Source organism: Leptosomus discolor, chromosome 6 (assembly GCF_034619465.1).
Source record: "Leptosomus discolor isolate bLepDis1 chromosome 6, bLepDis1.hap2, whole genome shotgun sequence".
NCBI classification, from domain to species: domain Eukaryota; kingdom Metazoa; phylum Chordata; class Aves; order Leptosomiformes; family Leptosomidae; genus Leptosomus; species Leptosomus discolor.
This window is the reverse complement of record NC_141396.1, coordinates 14,207,871-14,231,766: the sequence shown is the minus strand read 5'-3', so window position 1 is coordinate 14,231,766 and position 23,896 is coordinate 14,207,871. Positions and strand designations below refer to the sequence as shown.

Sequence of the window (23,896 nt, the reverse complement as noted above, 5' to 3'; positions counted from 1 at the left end):
ATGTAAGATGTCAACTCTGCCTGGCCTGTAGTCAACAGCATTGAAATACATTTTAAGCAATGCCTCCCCTTGTAATATATAATACAGCCTGATAAAACGCTATCACATGTATTTGGATTGCCATGTCTTACATTGCCCCCTACCAGTTCAGAACTGCTTATAGGATTGCACTAGGCACATGTACATGAGAAAAATGTTCTTTTAATAACCAGTGAGGCTACAGATCCTCAACAGCATTAAAAATAAAGGGCCTCTCCAGATAGGAAAGTCAAAATTACACAGTGATCAACAATAGGAAGTGCAGAGCACTGAAAAGTCCCATCTGACCCCAGGCGCCACTGGGGGATAATTTATCACCCTGGCAGCAAACATCCCATTGAGCATGTCTGTCCCTAGTGCCCTCCTCTTCACAGTGGAAAAAGATCTTCATTAAACAACAGTGTGATCACATTAAATATATACATAGCAATGACAAACTGGATTCTTCTCCATGATATAATTATATTTGTAACATAAGCTGCCTATTCTTGTTTTTCAGACATGACACACAGAGGACAAGACAGGCTATATTAAATTCTGTCATGTTAGTGAAAAGAAAACTCCACCCCATCTCCTCCTGCCTAGCAGGTCATGAGTCAACGGTGACAGATACCTCAGTGTGTGCAATTAACCTGCTAGCAGGGGCTCACCAGAACAAGAAATCCAGATAAGAAGAGGAAGTCTCATTCCCTCTTCCTCTCCTCAGTTCCAGGCTTATCGACAAAGCACAGCAGGACCGGACGCTTCTCCTCTGCGTGGCCCTAAAGATCTCTTTTGTATTTATCAGCATGGCCGATTCAACCCTACAGGTCGCCCCTATTCTGAGGTGTCAAACCAAGCATCACTAGTCTTTAAACAGAGACTTTCAGAAGATCCTGTGGCACTGAACCAAACATTTCCAGAAGTGAGGGCTCAAGAATAACGGGTGCCCCAAATCCTTCACAACAAGCTTAATAACCTCTGAATCCAGTTATTTTGGTTCTGCTCCAGTCCTGCCCCATTAGCCCAGGTTTCCGCCACTGCCAGATGAATACATTTGTTCTTTTGGCTCCCTAACTGGTTTTGCATATAGGAGCACCAGCAGAACAGGCTTTACTGACAGATTTTGGAGGTAATGTTTCTTCCAATGTTGACTGATGATTTTAAAAACAAATTAATTTTCTAACTGGTCATTTCTAGAATGATATTACGAAAGCAACGGGGTTTCTTTACCAGAATAAAATCCTCTTATCAAATCTCTGAAGCCATACCTCTGCAATCATACTGCAGATACAGCCAGGAGATGTGAGAGGCCTTTCCAACATCACAAAATAAATCAATGAGACAGTAATGAGTAGATTTCCCACCCCCCTGCATTAACTACTAAACTTCTCTTTTCCGGAAGGAAGGAATTTTATGGGTTAAGTTAAACATTAAGCAAACTACTACTTTCTAATCTACAAAATAGGCATTGGCAAATCATCAGCAGTGATTGTTCCTTTAGTATATGAACAAAATTACTGGAGATGAAAAAGGCCCTCGAGCCAACAGGCCTGGCATTTAGTTTTTCTAAAGGCAACATCTCCACATTTCAAAACACCTCTTCAGTCCCAACTCTTCTACAGAGAAATAAAAATTGTCTTGAATTTCTGCTCATAAACAGTAAACTTTTACTAGCACTGACAGCACCATTGTGTTTGGCCCCAGCAAGGCAGTGTCCGATGCCACTGCTGAAATAGCAGCGTGTTGGCAAGGCTCTGATCTCGGTCCCATTCTGATGGGTTCCAGGTAAGTCTGGTTATTCTTAATCCATCCTGTGCCCATGACAGCATGCCACTTTTAAACCCTGCAGCATGCTCATGACCAATCCAGGCAAAAGCTATTTCTGTACACTTGCCCGCCAGTGCCAAGTGTCAGTACATTAAACTATCTTTGCTCCTCTCAGCCCCGTGTCCTTTCACAGTCAGACCCACAAAGCACAAGCAAACCCAAATGTGATATTCAAGGCAAGGAATAAAAGCTCTCACTGTACGGTAACAGCAGTAACATGTGCTGTTCCAACTGCTGTTCTTCTACACCCTTTTTTTGTTGTTGCTGAATCTATTTCATTTAATGTGCTTTCTGTTTTCCCCCAGGTTTATTGTTTGATATTTATCTACATATAATTTATTTTTTAATTTTCTGGATAAGCAGTAAAAAGATTCAAATCTTCTCTCGGGAAGGCTGAGTTATTTGCTGATATCACTGATGTTGCAGCCAGTAGCAAACTTCAATACCCTCCATTTGATATTCCAGCCCAAATCATTTATATATTGAAAAATAAAAGGGGGAAGTTCCACATGAAACTAAAGAAGAAGATGAGTAATACATCCTTTATTTCCATTTTTTCCATTCCTAGAGATTCCTCTATCCCTGTGTTGGCTTAGTTTATTTAAGATAACAATCTCCAAGCCAGACCTTCCCAAAGATTAAGATAATAGGCATTGATAAAAGTACAGTGTTGGGGTATCTAGAGCCCCATCTGGGCCAGGTCCCAGAAAATGAGCTCCTGCTCAGAGAGGGCACAACTGGGAATCAGCCACACTTCACTCTATTTCTGGGGCACATGGCTGCTGGACCTCTGAGCCACAGATTTACGACAGTCCCACACTATGAGCAGGATCCTGTAAAGCACTTCTGTGATTTAGAAGCTAAAAAAATATTTTCACAACAAATGTAGGTGCTCAGGCCAAATATTTCTAGCAAATACAGCCCTAAAACAGGCCCATTTGAAAAACTAAACAGAGGTGCTCTACTAGACTCAGATGACGAAAGAGCCGTGGTACCTAATTCCCACTGAGATCAGTGAGAGCTAGATGACTAATTAGGAGTAGCTAATCAAGGCTCTTGGCAAACTCATCCCTAACAGGTTATTGCATCCTTAGCTACCTAAAGCTCAGTGAAAGTGATGAAGTAATTCTTTGAAAATATTAACTTTTTCTTCCCTTCAGAACAGTGGGCCTTAACTGCCTTATCCTGCCACTATCTTTATTCAGAGCTTTTTCTGCTCTGTGTTTTACAATTTACTTCCCAGCTGATAAATCACATAAATATAAAACTTCCATTTTTTTTCCAATTTTGCATTTCTTAAGGAAATTAACTTCCATTCTGCATCTCTCAAGTGGAATTAATTTCCCTAATAAAATGCATGCATTGAGCATTCACAATACCACTGCCAAGTGCAGACTATAACACCAATTGTCATAAAATGGTGCTGACCACATTCCTAAACGATGTGAAAATTATCTGTACTGTAAGTCCTCTAGGAAAGAACAACCACAAAAAAAGAATGACAGCTTTCCTCATATCACATCTGCTCAGAGACTCAATTACCAAATGTGTTGGGAAACACAATTCTAAAGGGATGAAATATAAGCGAAATATAAGGGAAGATATATAAGGAATGAAATACAAGAGGAAAATATTATATAATAATAATATAAGAGAAAATAATATATAAGAATAAATATAGATATTTTACAGGTGAAAATTTTTCCTCCTCTACCAATAGGCAATTGAATTGTTATTACAGGGCAGATCAGAGTACGTCTGGGAAACAGAAATAGTGTATGTAAACACAGTCATGCTTATGGATAGAAAAAGGCATATTAGGGCACTGTGCTTTAGCACTGGCAGACTCATAAATGAAAGCATGCTTCCTTAACATGGGCACTGCATTACTCTGGCAGCTTCTTTCCAGTTTCCTTATCAGAAATTTGTAATACATGAAGAATAAAGGGAGAATCCAGCTTCCATTTTACAGTGGCTGCCTGGCATCCGAGTATCCACGTGTTACAGCAGTAGTATGGGATAGAGATACGATCAGTAAAGCTCATGGCTATGGACAACAATAAAGCATTTCTGTTCTTCAGTAAAGCTGCCTTCAGCATTAAATCTGCATCAACCCTCACAATATTAAGTCATATACCTAATAAGTTCCCCAGTTTTCCTGGATTTGCATATTGTTTGAAAATCGCTTTATGATTCTTACAGGAAAAATATTCTCAGATACTGAACACTGTTTTAAATTCAGTTGTTAATATTATTAGTGGTGGTTTAGACAGAAATCTCATTTGAGTCTGCATGCACTTCTGCAGGGGGAGTATTGCAGATCTGAATCCTTGGCTCTTGATCTGCTTTTTAGACTGGATCCAGACCCAGAAAGGGAAAGCAAACTCACATGAGTGGTCTGGCTGTGATATTTTGAACCTAACTGCAAAAAAGCCCTAAAAGCAGTAGACCATATGCAATGTCTAATTGATTAATCCTACTATTTGGGTATTTCTGTTATTTCTAGTGAAAAAGAATCATTAAAAAAATGGTTTCTGAGATTTTGTTTGTTGACTATGAGCCCTGGCCTGACCTCAGCCTTGAATTTAAATCCCCAGTAGAAGTCTGAAATTAATCTACCTCTGGCTTAGTTATCAGTAATTATAATTATTAACAGAAGTATCCAGCAAATGAATGGCTTTCAGTGACATGGTGTTTTAACTTAGAATAATGGACAAATAAAAATACACTTCCTTCTTACCTTACAGTATCTTTTCCCATAGCAAGGCAAGATCTGGTCCTTACATGGGCATGGTAAAAGACACAGGCCCAGCCATTTGCCTATATGCATTTGCTCAAACACCGAAATTCCACATATTATAAATCTAAGCAGTTGAAAACTGCTCCTCCTGTACCAGAGTTGATGGTTTGAAGCTTGCTTTCTCTGCAGCTAATCAGTGGAGTGGAGCAAGAGCAGCAGAAGCAGCTGCCCTGGGATCACCGGCACCAGAGCTCCAAACCCTGCCTTGCACATCAGTGCTCCCAACACGTGCCAGCTCCCCTACAAAGGCCATGCTTTCACCATGTGAAATGGTCTGAGAGAGCTCCCAGACCATCCCACAGAAGGATTTAGTATCCTTCTATGGTCTCTCCCACGCAGCATGAAGGAAAACTGCTGTTGGGAGCTATCTGACCTGGAGCTAGCTCCACTGGCAGGAGCAGACTCAGAGGAGACTATCAGCCAGTTCAAACACTGTGATTTCTTGAGACATCTCTCCAGCTATCTGCCTGTAAGCTGCTGTACCCAGAAAAGGTTTAATGGGGCTGAAAGGAACACCTTCTGCCTATTGTCACAGGACTCGAAAGCCTGGACCATCACCAAAACAGGAAACACAAAACCTAAGCTGCGAATCCAACTGAACAAATTGGCCGTATTATAACAGTGTTGGGAAAGCCCAGCTTTTATTATAGCTGGATTGTGTGCTGCTCAGCACTGCGGGCAATCGGAGCACAGCAGCAGTAGGAAATGACCCTGTAGGGAGCAGCCTGCAAGCCAAACAGCATAACCCAGAGAGGACAGTACACAGAAGCAGGGAGGAAGCAAGGGTAGGGCAGATGAAAAGTTGTAAGGAAGAAGCCAAGAGCACATTTCTAAGAGTGCCTAAGGGACCGCAGGATTATATTGGTTTCTTTTAGGGCAACAGGAAGAGAAGTGAAGGGCACAGCTTCACAGCTGAATTACTGCAGTAGCACTGAAATTACTGCACATGCATCACCACCAGTCATGGCTCAGTGATTACGGGCAGGGATACCTCTCTGCACGTCCCAGCTGCAAGCTAAACCAGACTTTTTTGTGCCTCCTGCCTCAAAGTTTAAGCGCCCAGGTTTTTCTGGCTGGGAGCATTTGCTCAGTCACTATCTCCGGACGTGCAATAACTCAATGGACTCTCTGGGTTCAACAACCCAAATGCCCATGGGACTAAGGCTACACTCCTGAAAATCGGTTAATTAAACTCTAGGTCAGGCTTTGTATTATCAAGCTGAGCTGCTGCAGAAAAACAGAGCAGGTAATCATAAAACTAAAGACCACCTCATTGTGCAGAGAGGAGACATGAAGGCAGCACAAGCAACTCCATTCTGCCATCTCTTGGTGGTTGAGTCCCTCGCTTGGCAATATCTATTCTTTAACCCAGCCAGCTGAATACCGTATCTATGCTGATATATCAATATACAAACCACCTCTGCACTGAGGGCTAAAAGAAGCAGCTGAAGAAACAGATAAAATAATTAGGGTATTCTAGATGCTGCCCCAGGCTATACCCCTACCACCCCCAGCGAGATGAATGATGGACCGTGAGGTCCAAGGAAGATTGAACTCACGGGGCTTGGGCACCACTGACTCACTGTTTCTGGAGGTGCTTGGCAGAGTAGCAAAAGGAGGGAATGAATTGGGGATTTCTCTGGCTGCTCCTTCCTGCAGCAACTGCTGAGGCTGAGAATCGCCCTGGAGGTATCCTTCCCCTGGACCCTACACAGTGGTCCAGTGAGCCCTGATCTCCTCCATTCCCCCTCAGTTCACAGAAGAAAAACACTAAGATGTTTCCGTTGGCTTTTACATCATCTTTTTTGTAGAGACTAATCTTCAGTTTCAACAATACATCTTTTGTCAAGCTCTCCCAGCAGAAACTTTAGACACCTTCCCTAAGATCTGTTTGCTTACAGAAGACGAGGTAGGATTTGTTTAAACCCAGCTAGATTAATGTCTTGCAGACATTAGTGAAGTGAGATTTAATCAGGTTATTTCTCTACATTTTCCAGGGAAATAAATCACACTTATTACTAAGTTGGAATAAGATGCAAGGCTCGGGCTGAGAACATTTAGTCTTTTTTGTTTTTCTGGGGGCGGTGGGAGCGAATGGATAACTTGAAAATTGCTGCAGGACCGTCAAACAGGGAGCTCAGCAAAATGTTGTTAAGAACCTGTAGGAGCAAAAAGAGGAAACAAGCCATAATGGCCAGTGCCAGCCCGGTGGTGAGCCTCAGTCCCCATGGCCTGCCTTGCAGAGGTCCAGTCCTGACTCTATTTTACTCAGGCCTAATGCTGTAGGGTCTGTAGTAGCACAGAAAGCAGACAGGAGTGTTAAACAGTGTTTAAAGCGACTCCCCAAGGTCCCTTTCAGATCCTCCAGGTGAACTCTCCCATAACCCTGGGGACCTCACTCTTTTTCTCGGTGCCTGCTTCTGCCTGGCACATGGGCATGTCTCCCTGCAAAGAGGTGTTGTGGGATCAAGCAGCCTTTGCAAACCTTCTTACAGATCCTAAATGGAAACTCTGATGGTCAGCAGGTCTCAGAGTACTGGCATATCCTGCTGCAATGGTTTCTAAGTTTGCAATCTGTGTTTAACAATGAACATGCAACTGTATTTATTCACCCCAGGCATTTGTCTAAACCAAGGCTGGCTAGCAAAAAAAACCCCAAACCAGCTCTTTTACCAGACCTTTGCTTTTAAAATCACTCTTTTTTTCTCACTCAAAACCCAAAAAAGACTCCACTCTCAGCTACTCTAGCAGTGTTTTCTTTAGTACAAATGCTAATACATCCCCTTGTATAAAATACTGTATGTGCAAGAGACACAGTTTGGGAAATCAAACAGCAAAGGTCCTCTCCTCTACACCAGCATGGGAACAGACAGCTAAAGCTAATACAAATCTTTCCGCTAACTACAGGTTTGTGCACGCTGAAGTGCCCAAAACCCAAAAGCTTTACATCCCTTTCCCCCTACCCAATGGGCTGTGCAAACACTGGAGGAAGAATATTACGGTAACACAGCCTGCAATCAAGTTTCAAATCGTGCAACAAAGCAGCACAAAACACAATGGGACCAAGTCAAAATCTTATTGCGGAGCACAATGAAATATATCCTGTTCGTTAAGAAGGAGAAAAGGAAATATCAGGCAAGGCAGCACAGTTGCTTGTAAATACCCTCCTGCCAATGCTTTCCCTGGATAAATTAGTCCTCTGAACCCTGACTGTATCAGCATGAATCAGCCTGTTTGCTCCAAGGTAAAGGCTACCATTCTGCTTCTTGTTCAATGGGAACTCTTTTCCCAGCCTTTTCTTGGCTTCCTGCTTAGAAAGAATAGACTCTCCAGAGACAATTTTGGATTTGGACCACAATCTTGCTCCCTTCAGATAACTAAGTATCTCTGGGCAGGAGTATATTTAAAGAAGCAGCTGGTAATTATGAGCCAAGTGCTTGCTGGCAGGATTTCCCCCTGCTGCTGAGCCAATGCTTTTGGGAACTAAATGACTCTTTGGTGATAATCATCAGGTAAAACCCACAAGCCAGGGGAGGTTCCCTCATTAGAACCATCAGCAAGAAACAATACAAAGGTGGGCGGGGGATGGCTTAGGGTTGCTTGACTCCTCTGTCCTCCACACAGCCGAGGGGGTTGTGCGTAATTGCTGGGCATTTTCTAGGTAGTGCTTGAAAGCTACAAAATCTGTTCCCACACCTACAGCAGTAATAAAACCAAATGACCTTTTCCTTCCACCTAATCAAAATGAATTGAGCAGCACTGGAAATCTATCACAGCACTTACTCTTTAGGAGGGTTAAGGTCTTCTGGGCGAGCCTCAAAGAACCTGAAGACTTCATCACACTGTGAAATGTGTGGAGGAAGCCGAACCAGTGCCTGCAAAACAAAACAAGGAGGGAGAAGCACTTAGAAAAGCCAAGTTCAAAACACGGCCTCAAACATGTAAACTACCAAACAAGAGGAGGCAAAACAGTCCTGGCAGGGGGAAGGAAAGCATCACGCCTGGCTACTTACCTGAGAAGAAAGGAAACAGCATGTCTTGACTGCAAATGTCAAGTTAGGATGCAACAAATTGAGACAAGAAATGGTTCTTAGAGTCAGCCAATGTAATGTTTTTGCCATGTGTAGAAGAGCAGAATTTGGTCTGCATGTGCAAAACCATAACACTGAGTAGGTAAGTGCTCTGTGGCAGGGACAGTCTCTGTGACATGTGTTTGCACAGCACCTCAAACAGTGTGGTTAGGGCTTACAGGCTTTATGTCAATGCACACAAATTCAAGCAGTGAAAATCTACAGACTCAACACCCACTAATACAACAGATTAATGTGCTCCATAAAGCTTTCCATTAAGCACTGTCAACAGAAAAAGCAGAGTTTGCTAAAAAAAAAAAAAAAAAAAACCAACAAACCAAACAACCATTTGCTCCTAAATTAACAGAAAAGGAAGTCTGATTAAGTGTCTTGGGGAAAAAAAGGCAGAGAGGCTATTTCTGCATGAAGAGGGTTTCGCAGCACACCCTGGCTAACGATGTCATGCACTCTGCAAGGCACAGGTATGCAGTGCTTGTTGCATTCAGCAATAGTTCAGTACAATTTGTGAAGCAACCACATTATGATGACGTGTACTAGAAAGTAAGACTACAAACCAATGAGACAAGCACAGAGGACAGAAACATGCTATGAATTTGCTGTTCAGAATCCAGAGCTTGATGGTGCCAAAAGAGGCCAAAAAGCTGTCCCCAGCACACAGAGACGGGACAGCAGCTCTAAGTGACAAGACTCTGAGATTGCCTCCAGAAATGACCAGCAGGAGAGGAAAAGAGGCTGGAGTTCACCTCCTCCTGTGCTAAGTTACACTGAAAATAGGCCACAGGTTAAATATAGACCAAGCTTCTTAGAGGTGCTGTAAACCTGTTTGACAAAATGAGATTGCCTGGCTCTTCTACTCATTGAAAGTAGGACAAACAATCTTGAAAGACAGATGAAAAACTGCACCAGAGCTAAATGAAGGTGCATTGGGGCAAAATGGTTATACTAACCCATGAGACATCTGATTAATCTTGGTCAGACACACAAGGCCTAGCCAAAGCATGGAGGCAGGATAGGGAAGTTGGTTACCCTCATGGCTGTTTTTAACCAGGCTTTAGAAGGGGACAGATTTGTTTCCAAGACCACTCCTGCTTGGGGATGGGAAGGAAAAGAGCTGAAAAATGAAGAAATCCTGCTCTGACACTGCAGATCTCCAGTATTAGATAATGAGGTCTTGTTTTGAGGTGGCCTGAAACTCAAAGCCAAGTCCTTCCACACCTACAGCTCTTTTTTCCCTGGTGGATGGATGTTCCTTTCCCTGATGGAGGGATGTTAAAAAACACAAGGAAAATCCACTTGATATCAGCAAGCCTGTGAAGAATGAGGCCCAGGCCTTTGGTCACATGGAACTTTACTATAAAGCAGAAAAAGACACCTTGTGATAAGGAAGCAGCAAGCTGGGCAACAGCCTGGCAGGTCCAAGTGCTGGCTCATGCATACAAAGCATTACTGATTGCTGCACTAACACAGAATGAAACATAACAGGTGGAAAACTCAAGTGCTTTCATCTGAATGAAGGATGCCCTGGTCCCCACTGCTATCCACTCAATCTTGCCTAAAAGCATAACAAAGGTGTGAGCTCTCTGCCCTTATTCCCAGTATGCATAAATGCACACATCCAGCTGGCAAAGCAGGACTAACACTGAGAAGTCAGGAACTGCCTGGGAATAGTAACAATCACAGCATGTTGACAGAGAAAGAGAAATGCCTCGCCAGCACAGGCTAACAAGGACATAGACAACATTAAGGCATGTTTTGTTCATCTGCATCTCAAGCAGGAGATGGACTTACGTGGAGAAGCAACGCTGTCTAACCAACAGTGGATGGGGCTGAGATTTAGTGATGGCTCTATTACTAATGCCCTTCTCGGTTTGGGTAGGTTACTTAACCTCTTTCCAACAAATTCAGCAGGGATATATCTTCAGTTACCCACTTACAATGCTAAGCAATAACACTTACCTAATCTGCAGAAAGGTTAGGAGGCTCAGACATTTAATATCTACAGTGTGTTTTGAAATCTCAAAGGGCTTGATGTTGTACAGCAATGGGGCAAGAGCAAGCACTGCAAACGATATATATCATTACTAGAGAAACACAAATACCCAAGTTATACCTATCACAGCAAGTCCTGGACATCAGACGCCTTCTAAAAGAGTCACCACTTCCCTACAGGTTGCAGGTGTTCACCTTTCCCAAAAGCCAGGCTACAGATGTCACACTGAGCTGGAGCACAGAGTAGGTTTTCAGAGGTGAAGGAGCACAAAGCCTACCAAGCTGCTATGGAGATTTGTGTTTCTAAATCTGTAGAAGCTTTAGGGAATGTGACTCCCCTGAATCGGTGGTCCCCTGCCTGGAAATCTCCAGGAGCACTGTGGTCCTGCTGGGCCAACGGAGGGTAACTGAAAAGCACTTCTGTGACTCCGGGCTTTCGCAGGCAGTGGATAAAAATCAGCCGAAGCAATTTCCACACCCAGCCATCCACCTTCCCACCCTACAGACACAGCAGCCCCAGGGCAGGGCAGGCTCTCCTGCTTCTGAATCACCTCCTGAAGTGCCGCAATTTTCAGCCCAGTGCATGCAGGTGAAATTAAATCCACCCAGCAGTAACTTGCCATTGCATGTTTTTTGGGGATCTCAGGTGTAAGTTCTGCAGCCAGTCAATTTTTACTGTTTTTTTTTGTTAAGGAACAAAACCCTCACCTTCCTTAAGGAGTAACAAATGCTAAGAAAAGGCAAGAAAGTGCAAACAAGGGTGTAAAACCAGGCAGAGTTGGTCTATTGATTTTGGACAGTGGTAGGGAGCAGCAACGCTTTTTCGAGAAGCGAACGTCTCTTCAGCAAACACACAACATCCACCCAGCAGCAAGCCAAGTCCAACGTGATTCCAGCGAGTGAACAAAAAGGGCATTGAGGAGTTGAGGGACTTTGCTGTCACTCCACAAGGGGCAAATGCAAGTTTCTGGCATGTCCAGCAAGACAGTTCCAGGGCAGAGCTGCAAAAGCTTGAAGGAAAGACTGCAGGGTCAAGGAAAGAAGGGTAAAGAAAAAAATGGAAAACAGATGGTGAAAGGAACGAAAGGACAGGGAACGACATTCTTCCTTGGATGTGGAAACCAGAGGTAAGTGCACACATCTACAAACAGCAAGCATCCAGAAACAGCAAGGAATTTGCACAGGAAAAGTGAGAGATAAAAAGTGCCAGTGAGCAGAATTCAGCCTTGCACAACCATCAAGTATTATCAGTAATGGCATGTTTCCTTGCTCGGCATGCAAAGGCGGACGTGCACTGCTCAGACTCACGCGCTCCTTAGGAAATACGCTTTTATGTGTTATTGCACCCTGTAACGACGTTTGTCTCTCTGTATTACAGGTCTCAGACAGCCTTGCAGAGTGGATGATTTGAAAGGCTATTGAAAAGCTGTAACGTCAGGCAGGCTGTGAGCAAGCAGCCCTTGGTGCTGGGGATGGCCGGCTGGCTACTCACTCAGCACCAGCTCATCTGCAGGCAGGCTGCTGCACGCTGCACACGGCATTTGAAGAAAGCAGAGCACCAGGCACAGGCAGGGCTTCGTCGTTTAAGGTTATGTGAACTGCAGACAGCTCTGGGACTGCATTACAGCTCAAAGGCTTCACAAATTACATGCACATAGGTACAAAACCATGCAGGTACTTCTGAGGATGCACTGAGTGCCGTGTGTTGCGTTTATGCAGATACATTTATAAAAAACCAGACACACAGACCTGTGTATGTAGAGATACACAGCGCACGTGTAGGCGTGTGTGTATACACGCACAGAAGGATATGCACCCCATTGAACTTTACAGACTGCTCATACTTGTCTACCAACTTATACAATCACTAGAGAAAGACCAGCGCTTTCAGGGGCTGCTCTGTCTACCCTACCATGTACATTAGCTCTGGACGGGGTGAAACACTGACTGTTTCTCCCCACAGCCCTTTGGAGGGAGTTCAGACATAATGCTCTTGGATCCCTACTGTTCAGTGGGGTTAATGCCAGCTCTGCACACAAATACACAGAGACAGCTGACAGTACCTCATGGTTATAACTCCCTGACTTTTCATATTAAGTATCCTGTTCTCAATTGCTTATCATTTTAATTAACGTTAATCATTAGTGCCAGACATTTGGGAATGGCAATGAGTCCAGCAAGAGGGAAGGTGCAATTAGAATAGTCTATTTCTCAGAACAGAGAAATAAATTTTCACCTACATGAAAACACTTTCTATTTCTGTTGTGTTTAGAGCCTCAGGTAACTCCAAGCTTGAACCCAAAGACTGAAGTGTGGAGGTTGGATGGCAAACATTGAGTGTCAGACAGAGACGTGGATGAAGAGTACGTGGTGGTGACATAGACTGGAGAAGAAGTAGGGAGATGTAGGAATAAATAAAGAGCTGAGGGAAGGAAGAAAAGACCGTGCAGAGTTTTGGAAGTAACTGGGACATAGTTCTGGACCTCTGGCATGAAAGGACCATAAGGCAATGAAAAGTGAGGTTCTGCTCCAGATGCTGAGGGGCATTGCAAGCAATTAATTCTCATCACTGCAGCTGGTCTAAACACAGGATTCTGAAATGTAGATTAAAAAATGGCAGATAAAGTTTGAAAGTTTTTCACTTAAACTCTTTCATTCTTGACCAGGACTGACTGTTACTACGTATTCAATCAGCACTAGTTGTACAATGGATAGAGACAGAAACGTCTGTGTATCTGTCTTGAGAGGTTCAAGGATCAAACCTTGAAAGACAGGCAGGACTGTGCGACCAAGAGGGAGGTAATGAAGTTTTTGAAGTGTGGTGTCTCACACTATGAACATTAATAAAAGAATGACCAATATTTCCTGGCACTGATGTGACTTGCTCATCTAATTTTTACTTAGGTGGCATGCATTCGGGTGCTCAAGCTTCACTATAGAAAAGCCCGTAAGCTTCTACTGAAATCCACCTCCAGTTGGGACAGCATGAAGGCATGTGACAAATTCAGGTAAGTGTTTACAACAATGGGACTTCACATCTTAACAGCTTCCCTGCACAAAGATGCTTCCCTTAATTGGGACCTACACGCACAAAGATGCAAGTCTGCAAATGCTGGCCTGAGTCTTCCCAGAGGGCTGCATGAGGAGAGAGCGGTGGTTTTGTGAACCAGAGGTCCTTCCTGAATACAGGACAGAACACACTGGACAAACACACACCAGAGGTGTGTTGAGAGATCAAAAGCTTAATAAATAAAATGCCCCTGGCAAGGCAAGGCTATGAAGTTGCTCCTTCTTGTATATTACCAAAAACTCCTAAACAGATTAAGCAAACCAGGCCAAATGAGCCCAGAAGACCTAAAGTCACACTAAACTAATTCCAAGCTTACAGTTAAGAGGGAAATCATTCAAGAGATACCAATTCCAGTGGGCAGCACACATTTACTGGCAAAATGCTGTTTGTTTGGTAACTCACTCAGGTTACCAGTAAGAACATCCAGACCCTGCACTTTCATGTTTACAGACGAGAAAGGTCCTGGAAATCTTCCCCTGCATGTCCCACTCCTCTGTTTTTCACTGAAACTTCAAAGTTTCCTGTGGCTTCAGAAAAAACACTGGCCTAATTACCTCTGTGAAGGCATTTCTCTAAGCTGGTAAAATGCAATGAAGAATCACCCAGGCATGAGGGGTCAGGAGGCCCATGCTGTAGGGTCCAGAGGGCTCATGTCCCTGATACAGAACATTCTGCAGACCTCCCCTTACTGCCAAGTATCCCCTCAAACTCTCAGACAGCCTCAGCTTGTTACTGCTCCTGTGCCCAGTGCAGGAACCACAAACATCCAAACAGCAGAAGTCAGACCTGCTTCTCAGCCATGCAAATCACCACATTCTGTAAGAGACAGTCTGCAAAAACAAAACAACAAATGGTCAAACATCTGCACCATTCATTTGCCAGGGCCCATCTGTGCTTTGCCTTTCCAGGGCAGGTGAAATGGATGGAGAACCCTCATCTGGCAAAAAAATTACCATGAACTTCGCAGCTGAACCTGCCTCCCTCTGCTTCTTCACAGACTGCAGTAGACAAAGGTGTATTGTCTCATCTATTCATTTTATTATCCTATGTCAGATTTTCTCCATCAACTTCACCCATGTCATTCCAGCCTAATTCTCTAATTTTTTCAAAATTAAGCATGTTGTCTGCCTACCTGTTTTAGGACTAGTATGGGACACAAGCTTTGTACTCTTCTTTCATAGAAGCAGGACTGAACTTGACCAAATGATGCTCTTGCTCTACAGTTCTATAGAATTCTCTAAAGAGTCAAAATACCCACTGGACAGGGGAAGAAAAGCAGAAAACAGCTAACACTTCCAAGTCATGTACATGCACCAGCAGCTATAACAGAGTAGGATACAGTAGTAAGTAACATTATTTTATTAGCAAAAAAAAAAAAAAATTCCCTTCTTACACCAAGAGGCGATTCACTGCATTTTGCTACAGCTTTCTAGAAGTTAGCATCGGAGCTAAACGATTCACTCAGGTTCCCTCTGTAGATAGAGCTGAATGGAGAGAGACCTATGTCTGGTTTAGGCTAGTGAAGTGAGGCCAGTCTGGTACAGACTCACCACCTAATTTTCTGTTCTCAATTCACAGCTTTCTGACACTCCTGCTTAACTTCATATTGGGATGGAAAGATTACAGTTGAAGGTCATGTTCCCAGAAACCTTGTAAGTGGTGACCTTCAGCAAAGGTAGCAAGAAAGCATTTCTGAATTTTAAGTCCCTGCTAAGCCCCAGAGATGAATCCTGTCCCTGCTGAAGGTCAGTAACAGAATTACCACTAACTTCACTGTACCAAGAAGCTCTCCTTCTATAAGCTGCTTCCCTAAATTCTTTGTACCTTTGAAGTTCAGTGCCTGATTTTCATCACTATTTTCAGTCTTGTGGACTTTCATTTCCTGGGCCAGGTTTGGAACAGTAATAACATAGGACAATCATTCTTTGAATAAATGCAAATTGGATGAACCATAAACGTTCAAAAGAAAAATTTATTCTCATAAAACGTCCAGACTTAGAAAGGCTGGGAGAGGCATGAGTTGCAACTCTTAGGTCCCTCTATTTACACAGGTTGCCAACTCTGTGCTGTGGGATTTAAGAATGACTGGGTAGGTCCTGTGCCAGGCAATGGCATGACCAACTACCATCTTCATTTACTGTCTGTAATTAGGAGGAAGCTGTAGCAGAAGGTGAAGAAATCACCCCATGGCTGAATCTGATGACAGGCAGGACATCACAGCTACTTCTATAATGTTTTTGAAGGGTGGGCACAAGCTTGCCTACCATCCACACAGGACACAAATTAATGTGGGGGCATGGGTTTGGAGTTAAACGCAGGGGATGGAAAAAAAAGTTTGTCATTGCTTTACTTCCCAGCACTGGCCAAAGCACTCACTCATCTGCAGCGCAGACTGTTCAGGCACAGCCATGGTCATATATGCTCCAACAAGACACATCCCAGGGGGATGGATGAGTTAGCTAGGGCCTTCTTAAAGACCTCAGACCCCATGCAGAAAGACACTAAGGAGGATGTAGCCCTCTTGAAGCACTCACACAGACATGAGATGCAACGCTTGCTCAAGCTTTCCAGCAACTAGGAGCCTCACTCTCCAATGCCATCCAGATTTAAACATCTTCTACTGTGAGGTACAGAGGCAAATTAAATACAAGTTACAGTAAACTGCAAATGAAAAAAAAAAAAAGACACTACATCAGGCACAGATAAGCCATAGATCACTGGAAGCTGGGATAATAACATTCTGGAGAAGTCACTGTGGGTTTGTCATACTTGTTGCTGGGCACCACTGTGGCTGCTGCTGGAGACAAGAAACGCTGGGCTGGAGGAAACTGGGCTAACCCAGCACGGCTGGGTCTATGCTCATAAAAGCAGCACCTATTAACAAATAGGTTAAGTAAACAGCTTGGCTTTGGGGAAGCATCCAGCCATGTCTCTGAGCAGGGCAGCAGCAGCAGATCTGCTCTGTATCACCTGAACCAGAGTCAACTGAGCCAGACTTCTCCAGGAGAGAAGAACGTAAGCGAGGAGGAGGGCGGCAATCACAGTGCCGCAGTGTCAACGCATGCGCCAGCGGCCGACGCCACAACATAACCCTCGGCCATGACCGGCGGGGCACTGGCGGGCCCGGCCGGGTCTGTCTGGGGCGCAGACAAAGGGGTCCCAGAGAAGCAGCTGCCCCCCTGGCGTAAGTCATGGCTTTCCCCACCGCGCATCTGCTGGGTGAACCCTGACATCAGCCCTCACGTCGCCGGCAGTTCCTGTCTGAAGGAGGGCGGCCAGGACGCAGTGAGACCCTACATATTTTAAAAAGAGCCGTTCGCCCTCGGCAGGAAGACAGTGTGTTAATTGTCGCACAAGAAAGCCTGATCTCATGAGATAAGACTTTAATTGCAGCTTCCTCACCCGGGGGGTGCAGATGGCAAGGGTTTCATCACCGCCCCCAACCCCCCTCAGCACGCCTCAGGCACTTTGGTGATCTGCTCCCAATTTTGAATGAGCAAATGTCTGACTGGAGAAGTTCTTGGGAATGTATTTTTTCCCCTCCACCTGCTCCTCTGGCTTTCTAAAAACGGAAACAAAACCCCACGGGAAGTAAGAGAGGAAGTCTGGGGTTTAAATTATGCGCTGACTGACGCGCTCGATACTTCCACGAAAAATGGGTATCCGCCTTGCTTAGAAACTACTTTTAATCTACTGTCAGAGGATTAACTATCATCAAACCATAAACTCTAATCTGGAAAGGAAAGATTAGGTGACTTAACCTTCTTCTCAACACAGCACGCTTTTCTATCCTGCAATAAATTTCCAGGTTTTCACTATCAGGAGAAGTATGGGAAGCCACCAGCTCACCCCCAGTGCTGCACCAGCCGGCACTGTCCCTCATGCAGCACTGGGGGACAGACGGGCAGTGAACAGAAGAAAATGCCATCTTAGTTGTGCCTCTCTGCCTGCCCAACTCCCGCACTCATCAAGGCTGATGTAGAAATAAAATCCACATTTAGGGCAGACGAGGCTTATGGCCTTTACTGAGTAAATGAGACACCAACCCAGTGCACAAAGTTTGCAGGAGAAAATGCTGTAAGGACCCCAGGAGCAAACAGCAGCCTGTTTTCACCTGCCCTGTTAGTCTTGGCAGTGTTTGGGAAGGACCATCCTTCCTTATGATGGACTCAACACAGATGAAGCTCTTAGCAGTATCCGGCTGGGAAAGCCCAGCACTGGTAGTGGCTATGGGTCCCCACACAGCAGCTGCCAGACATCTTCCCCAGAGCTCTTACCCTGCAGTACTCGTCGATGGGCTTCAGCCTCTTCACAGCTACATCTCGGACATGGCTCCTCCGGAACAGGATCTTGCCTGAGGAGGGAACAGATGAAAGGGGAAGGTTAGGGACATCACCTGCCATGCAGGATAGTGTAACAGCACTGAGCAGAAAGGTCAGCAAGTGGGGTTTCATCCCCGCCTCCAACCGTGGCTGTCAGCACTGCCAGCAGCTGAGCTCTGCAACCCTGTTATGTCCCCAATGGAGGAGTCCCAGTACTGGAGAGGTTCACACAGCAGCAGCTTTGTGTGACTGTGGCACCCCATCACTACAAGACAGACAGGATGGCACACTCAGAGGAGGTGTGAGGAGCAGATCCACTCCTGCCCTCGCAGCAAAAGGCACGGAAATGCGGCAGGCAGCAGAGGGACGCGGGGCAACAGCTAGTACAGGAGCGTGCATGGCACCTCTCACAGCTGGATACTGCTGGTCTTAAGTTTACACAGGAGATGCAGCACATGGCCAACACCTCCCACAGGCACAGCAGCTCTGTGAAACCTCGGTAACTGCCGCTGAAGTCCCGCTTGTGTGAGCTGCCAAAAGGGGACCACAGCGACTCATGGGGCAGAGGGAATTTTTCTGATTTCATCCTGTAGATAGCACAAAAAGTTTTGGTTCCCTTTTAGTGATTGCGTTTTCCTGGAACAGATCGACACCATGTTATGACTCCCTTCTACTTCAGGGCCGCTCTGGCACACCCATGCTGGCAGTGCAGGGAGCATCACCGGCGTGTGATGCAGGCTCCATCTATGCCCCCTGCCTGCCCACTCAGCTGCCTCCCACTGCAGATGCTCCTTGCAGGCAGACAAAATACACACAGCCAGATCATGAGCAAATACAAGGCTGTTGGTGACAGAGTCCTTATAAATCTACAGAAGGAAACCAAATAATAGAAGAAAAATAAACAAACTCTCTTTTTTGAAAGTAAAAAAAATAATAACCTCAGTGTCCTTACTGGATGACATTTCTGCAAGCAGTTAAGATTAAATAAACAATTGGGGTTTGTGTGAAACTGATTGTAACAAAGTTTATCAAAATAATCTAGGAGCTGAGTTTCCACACATACAAGGATGTCATAGACTTGGTATATTTTTGGCTAGAAGAGATTATATCTTCATATCCTTTTTTGGTGGTTTTGTTCCCTTTTACTTTTGTGATGTATTTCTTTTAACATAATGAGACAAGAATAAATTATATGTTCTCCTTGTGGTGGAAGAAAACAGTATCTGCCAGTATTACTTTGTCCATGAAATGTCTACGTTAAAAAACCACTGACATATATATCACCCCCCGCTCCAAACTTCTTCGCCAACAGGCAAATAAGATACTCATCCATAGATCACAGGATAAGAAAATGGACTAGGAAATGAAATCAGACCCAGAATCTGAATAAGTGGCTTTGATTTTGTCATGATTACACAAGCTGAGAGGTTAATGAAATGGCAGCCTTTAACTGCCCAGTAGCAGAGGCTCTAAACCCTCCCAGACTCCGCCCCTTTTGGTTGCCTTTTCTTCCACAGCTGCTAATCTGGAAGGTGTTAAAGCCTTTTGTTTCAGGCAGGAGAAAGTGTTTTATCTCCATCCTCAATTCTGGCAGCAAAACAGTTTCTCCTGTGAGGTAAAGCCATTTCCTACGCCATAAATTTCTCTCCCTGGGTTCCCTGTTGTTATCTCATTACAAAGCTGGTGCTGAGCCATCCCTGTAGGATGCAGTGGCACGTGGACACAGAGCACAAGGGAAATTTTCAATAGGTGTCCGAGATGTTCATCTGAGGTTGAGTGATTTAGCCGAAGGCCACTGGAGAAGGAAGGTGGCACTTCCATCTCTCTGCACCGACCAGCTTTGGACACACCAAAACCTTGCTGCTTTCCTGTCTGGTAAATGGGGAGAACTACCTGCATTTCCAAACCATTATTTCTCATAGCCTCCAGGATCACACAGTACTGGTAGTGCATAACTGCAGTAAGTTGCTTTTTTTGGGGGGAAGGGGTCTGGGGGTAGCTGTAGAGAAAAGACTAGTTCCTTTCCCAGTGCTCCAGAAATGCTAGTGTGGGAGAACTTGGTATTTCTTTGCAACTTTTATAAATATACTGCAAAGAGAAAACAACATTTTGGAAACGTTCTCACTTTCTGGCTTTCCTGTTTTCAGTTCAAGCCATGAGTTGAAAGTCAAACCGGTGCCCATATAAAAACATAAAGGAACCAAAGACTTAAACACATTAAAGGTCTCCTGTAAATGCAATTCAGCCTTCCTAAAAAGACAGTTTACAGGGGGGCCCAGTCTTCAAAGTAACAAATGAAAGACTCAAACATAAGAAACAAGATAAATACAATAAAGAACGTTATATTAAACACAGAGTACAAAAAAGACCCCAGGATATGATGAGTCTTAATTCAGTCCTTAAATGGAGATGGAAAATATAGGATGACTGTGGTGTTAGGACAAAGCAAAGCCCAGAAGGTGCTTCCATTTTTATCCCTTCAGAAAAAGGAAGATTTTCCCTCTGCTGTTGGAAGCTGGAAAAGGCTTGGTGAGGGCTGTGGGGAAGATCTGTCGCTGCCCAGTCCAGTATGGCATCCAAAACTGAGATCTGGAGAAGGCTGAGTAGTTCAGAGCACCATGGAGTAGCAGTCAACAAAGAAAAAAGCAAGAAGGAAAATAAGGACACTCCACAACCACATCCAGTTCTGATGAGAAGCAAGGAGGGACACCCTCACAAATCCTGGGGGTCCTCAGGCAGAGAGGTCTCATTGCCAGGGGTGCTGAACCACCTCTAAGGAGGGACAATTTCCCAAATGCCCAACTTCTCCCCTTTTCTGGGAAGACAGACTGAGCTGACAGAGGCTCTGCCAAAGCCATCATGACCAACCAGCAGGAACCACTGCAGATCCAGTTTGAGTTACCACTGCTTTCTCCAGTTCCCCCATTTCTACTGGTCTTCCTCCAAAAGCAGGGGAGGTTCCAGGGGACTAGAAAAGGAATGCAACCTGAGAGACCCACACTTTATGCTCTCCAAGTGGGTGCACTGGACACAGACCTCATTAATGGAAAGCTTTGCCTAACGAGGTAGTTAGGGTCACCATAAAGAAATAAAGAGCAGGCAGACAGCTGAGCAGCGGGGACATGTAAGAGCTAGTGAGAAGCCCTCAGGACAGCAGTGAAAGGAGCATTTCGTGCAGCGCTAACATGAAGCAGGGAAGTCCCGGGGTGGCCAGTAAATGCAGAACAGCCCAGGCAATTTCCTTGCTAGGGTGGAATAGTGGTTTATGTGCCACTTGGCTTTTCCTCCGGGTAGTTTCTACATCTCTAAGGAAGGGATCTACTTCCACATGAGTACATATGGTGCTGCTTCATCTCTCCTGAATTTTACTGCAGCTCTTTTAAGCCTCCTCAGGCACTACACCCTGATTTCACAGACGAACCAGCAGCTTTTTAATCATGCTGCAGCCCAGCTAGGAAGTGAGTGGGAAGTCTGTCTCAGACTCAGATGGGAAGCTACAAGCTATGTGGGACAGTGCTGCCTCGTGCAAATATTTAATCCAACAATGTGCCAGGCTTGGACTAGGCCAAGGGAGGTCTGGCACATGTTAGGAAGGACTCTGAGGACTGCAGCACTGGGAAAGAGAGACATGGGGAAGACGCAGGGCTCCAGTCCTGCTGCTAATACAGGATAACAATATTTATTTTTATCCTTTTTTCTTTAAAGAAAATATTATTCCTAGGAAATTAACATGGATAAGAGGCAAAGTATCAGGTTTAGCATTGTAGGGGCATCTTAAGTCATCCCTTCATCTCTCTGTGAATATATAGATGTAGTCTTTAATTCTGCGACCACACACCTCTTCTCCCACAAGACCTCAGTTTCCTCCTGTATACACAGCGGGTGCACAAAGTGGGAAGAAAAAAAGCTATGCAGGAGATTGGCAGCTGCTGATTCTGCAAGCTTAGAGGTACCCTCTGAATATCCTTTATTCCTGTATAACCTCATACTTAGGGTAGCACAGATTGTACAAGTGACATGGACCCCAAGAACAAACAGGTTTTAAAGCATCCCAACACTCTGGTCTTCCTATTAGCCTACAGGTCTGTGCTGAACACACCAGAAGGGTCCATAGGCTAATGCTTTGTAATGGTCAAGGACGTGGCTTGTGCAGGGAAGAAGCCCAGCTCCTGGTGGGCTTGGTGACACTGTGGAGCACAGTCTGGAGGCAGGACAGCACTGGGCATCACTAGGCAGAGAAGTACTAGAAGTCCCCAAGGGGATAGACAGCAGGAGAATCCAGTCTTTCCTTTTCAAGGGAGGAGGACATATGCTATACAGCCCCTGCAATCACGCAGATGCCAGCTGTCACAGCAGCTCCTGCCTAGACTGGTGATTTGGAAGCTCTAAGACAGCCTCTGAAACAAATCTCCTAATCACACCTTTCACTGTCAAGGACAGGTGTTGCATATCTAGGCTTCTAGACCTTCTAGAGATGTCTTCATGATCTTCCCACCACTGTGCCAGTGGCTCAGCCCCAAGCTGCCAGCTTTGCTGCTCTTGCGAGCCAGGCAGTTGAGTGGGAGCTGCGGCAGGGGCAACAGGGAGGCAGGGAAATTGCTGTCTAGCTCATTTCCAAATCCAAAACCTCTTGCTCTTACTCTCTGACTGCTGAGCTTGAGTCTCCTTTCAAGGGACATCTGGGTGATGGATTGGTCTAAGGACACTAGTTGTTTCATGCAAGGAGCGCCTGTCAGAGATTAGGAAGAGCCCAAACCCACTGTCAAAGGGATGATGGACAAATGCATATTCACATTTAATTTCCTACTTCAAGTACCGTCACTACACTTCAGAGGGCAGTACGTGAAGCAAGCCATACGATAAATATTCAATAGCAGACGGCCTGAAGACTAATGGGCACATTAAAATTACTGCAATGTCTCATCTGATTTATGTTTAAAAGAGACATGTGCTGCCTCTGACTACAGAAGCTCCAGCTGCGGAGGCTCTGTCAGTCAGCTGTCTCCTAAGGGAAGGGAACAGCTCCTGTTTCTGCCTCTTCATGTTGTTCTTGTTATTGTGCTGTTGGTTCTCTCCTCTTTTTACCTGAGAACCTGGGAGGTACCAGGTCTGTAAATATATCGTCAAGCAAAGTGTTCAACCAAAGATCAACAGAGTCTGCTTATGAGATAAGGTCTGACTGTTTCTGCAGTTACACTGGGGCTGCATCGGTTAGAAAGAGTAAAGAATTTAGCCCTCACACAGTTACAGGCTCTCCTTTTGGGCTAAGCAGCTTCTTCCAGTGTAACTAAAACCATTTTGCTGCTCAGTATTTTTTACGAAGGCTTATACTCCTTACACATAGATGTTACTATTGTTTTTATACACTGAAGAAGCACAGATGTGCAATCAGGTATGACTCTAACTCCCCTCAACACATTTAAGCTGTGACATCCACCTCAGGGTCCTACCTGGAATTCTCAGGCATCTGTCACACAAAGTAACTCCCAAATGGAACATTTAAAGATGCACTGCCACCTTGCAATGTAAAATTCAACAGCACAACAGTATGGGATAGCAGAACAATTTTATGTTTCTCATGGAAATACATGTGATTGTCAACCAGATGGCAATCTGACAATGGCCAAAAAAGAGGTGTGTTCCTTATAAAATAACATCTTACTTTTACATGGGCATCCCAGTTTCCATGGATTGTTTCATCCATGATTTCCTGGAGTCAGAAAGCCAGTGCCAGGGTCCTAACACTGATGGCATTTGCTCCTAACAAAGAAAGGGG

General features: G+C 44.7%; 1 protein-coding gene across 3 annotated transcripts in view; it reads right to left on the bottom strand.

Moving 5' to 3' along the window:
* Window positions 1-23,896, bottom strand: part of SH3PXD2A (SH3 and PX domains 2A) — a 261,200-nt gene that overhangs the window by 131,377 nt on the left and 105,927 nt on the right. For all 3 annotated transcript variants that reach the window (XM_086466554.1, XM_086466556.1, XM_086466555.1), the window contains exons 4-5: window positions 18,076-18,152; window positions 8,432-8,523 (exon numbers count right to left, since the gene is read on the bottom strand). In XM_086466554.1, the coding sequence (XP_086322680.1) occupies window positions 8,432-8,523; window positions 18,076-18,152 (169 nt within the window). The remainder of the gene's footprint in view (window positions 1-8,431; window positions 8,524-18,075; window positions 18,153-23,896) is intronic.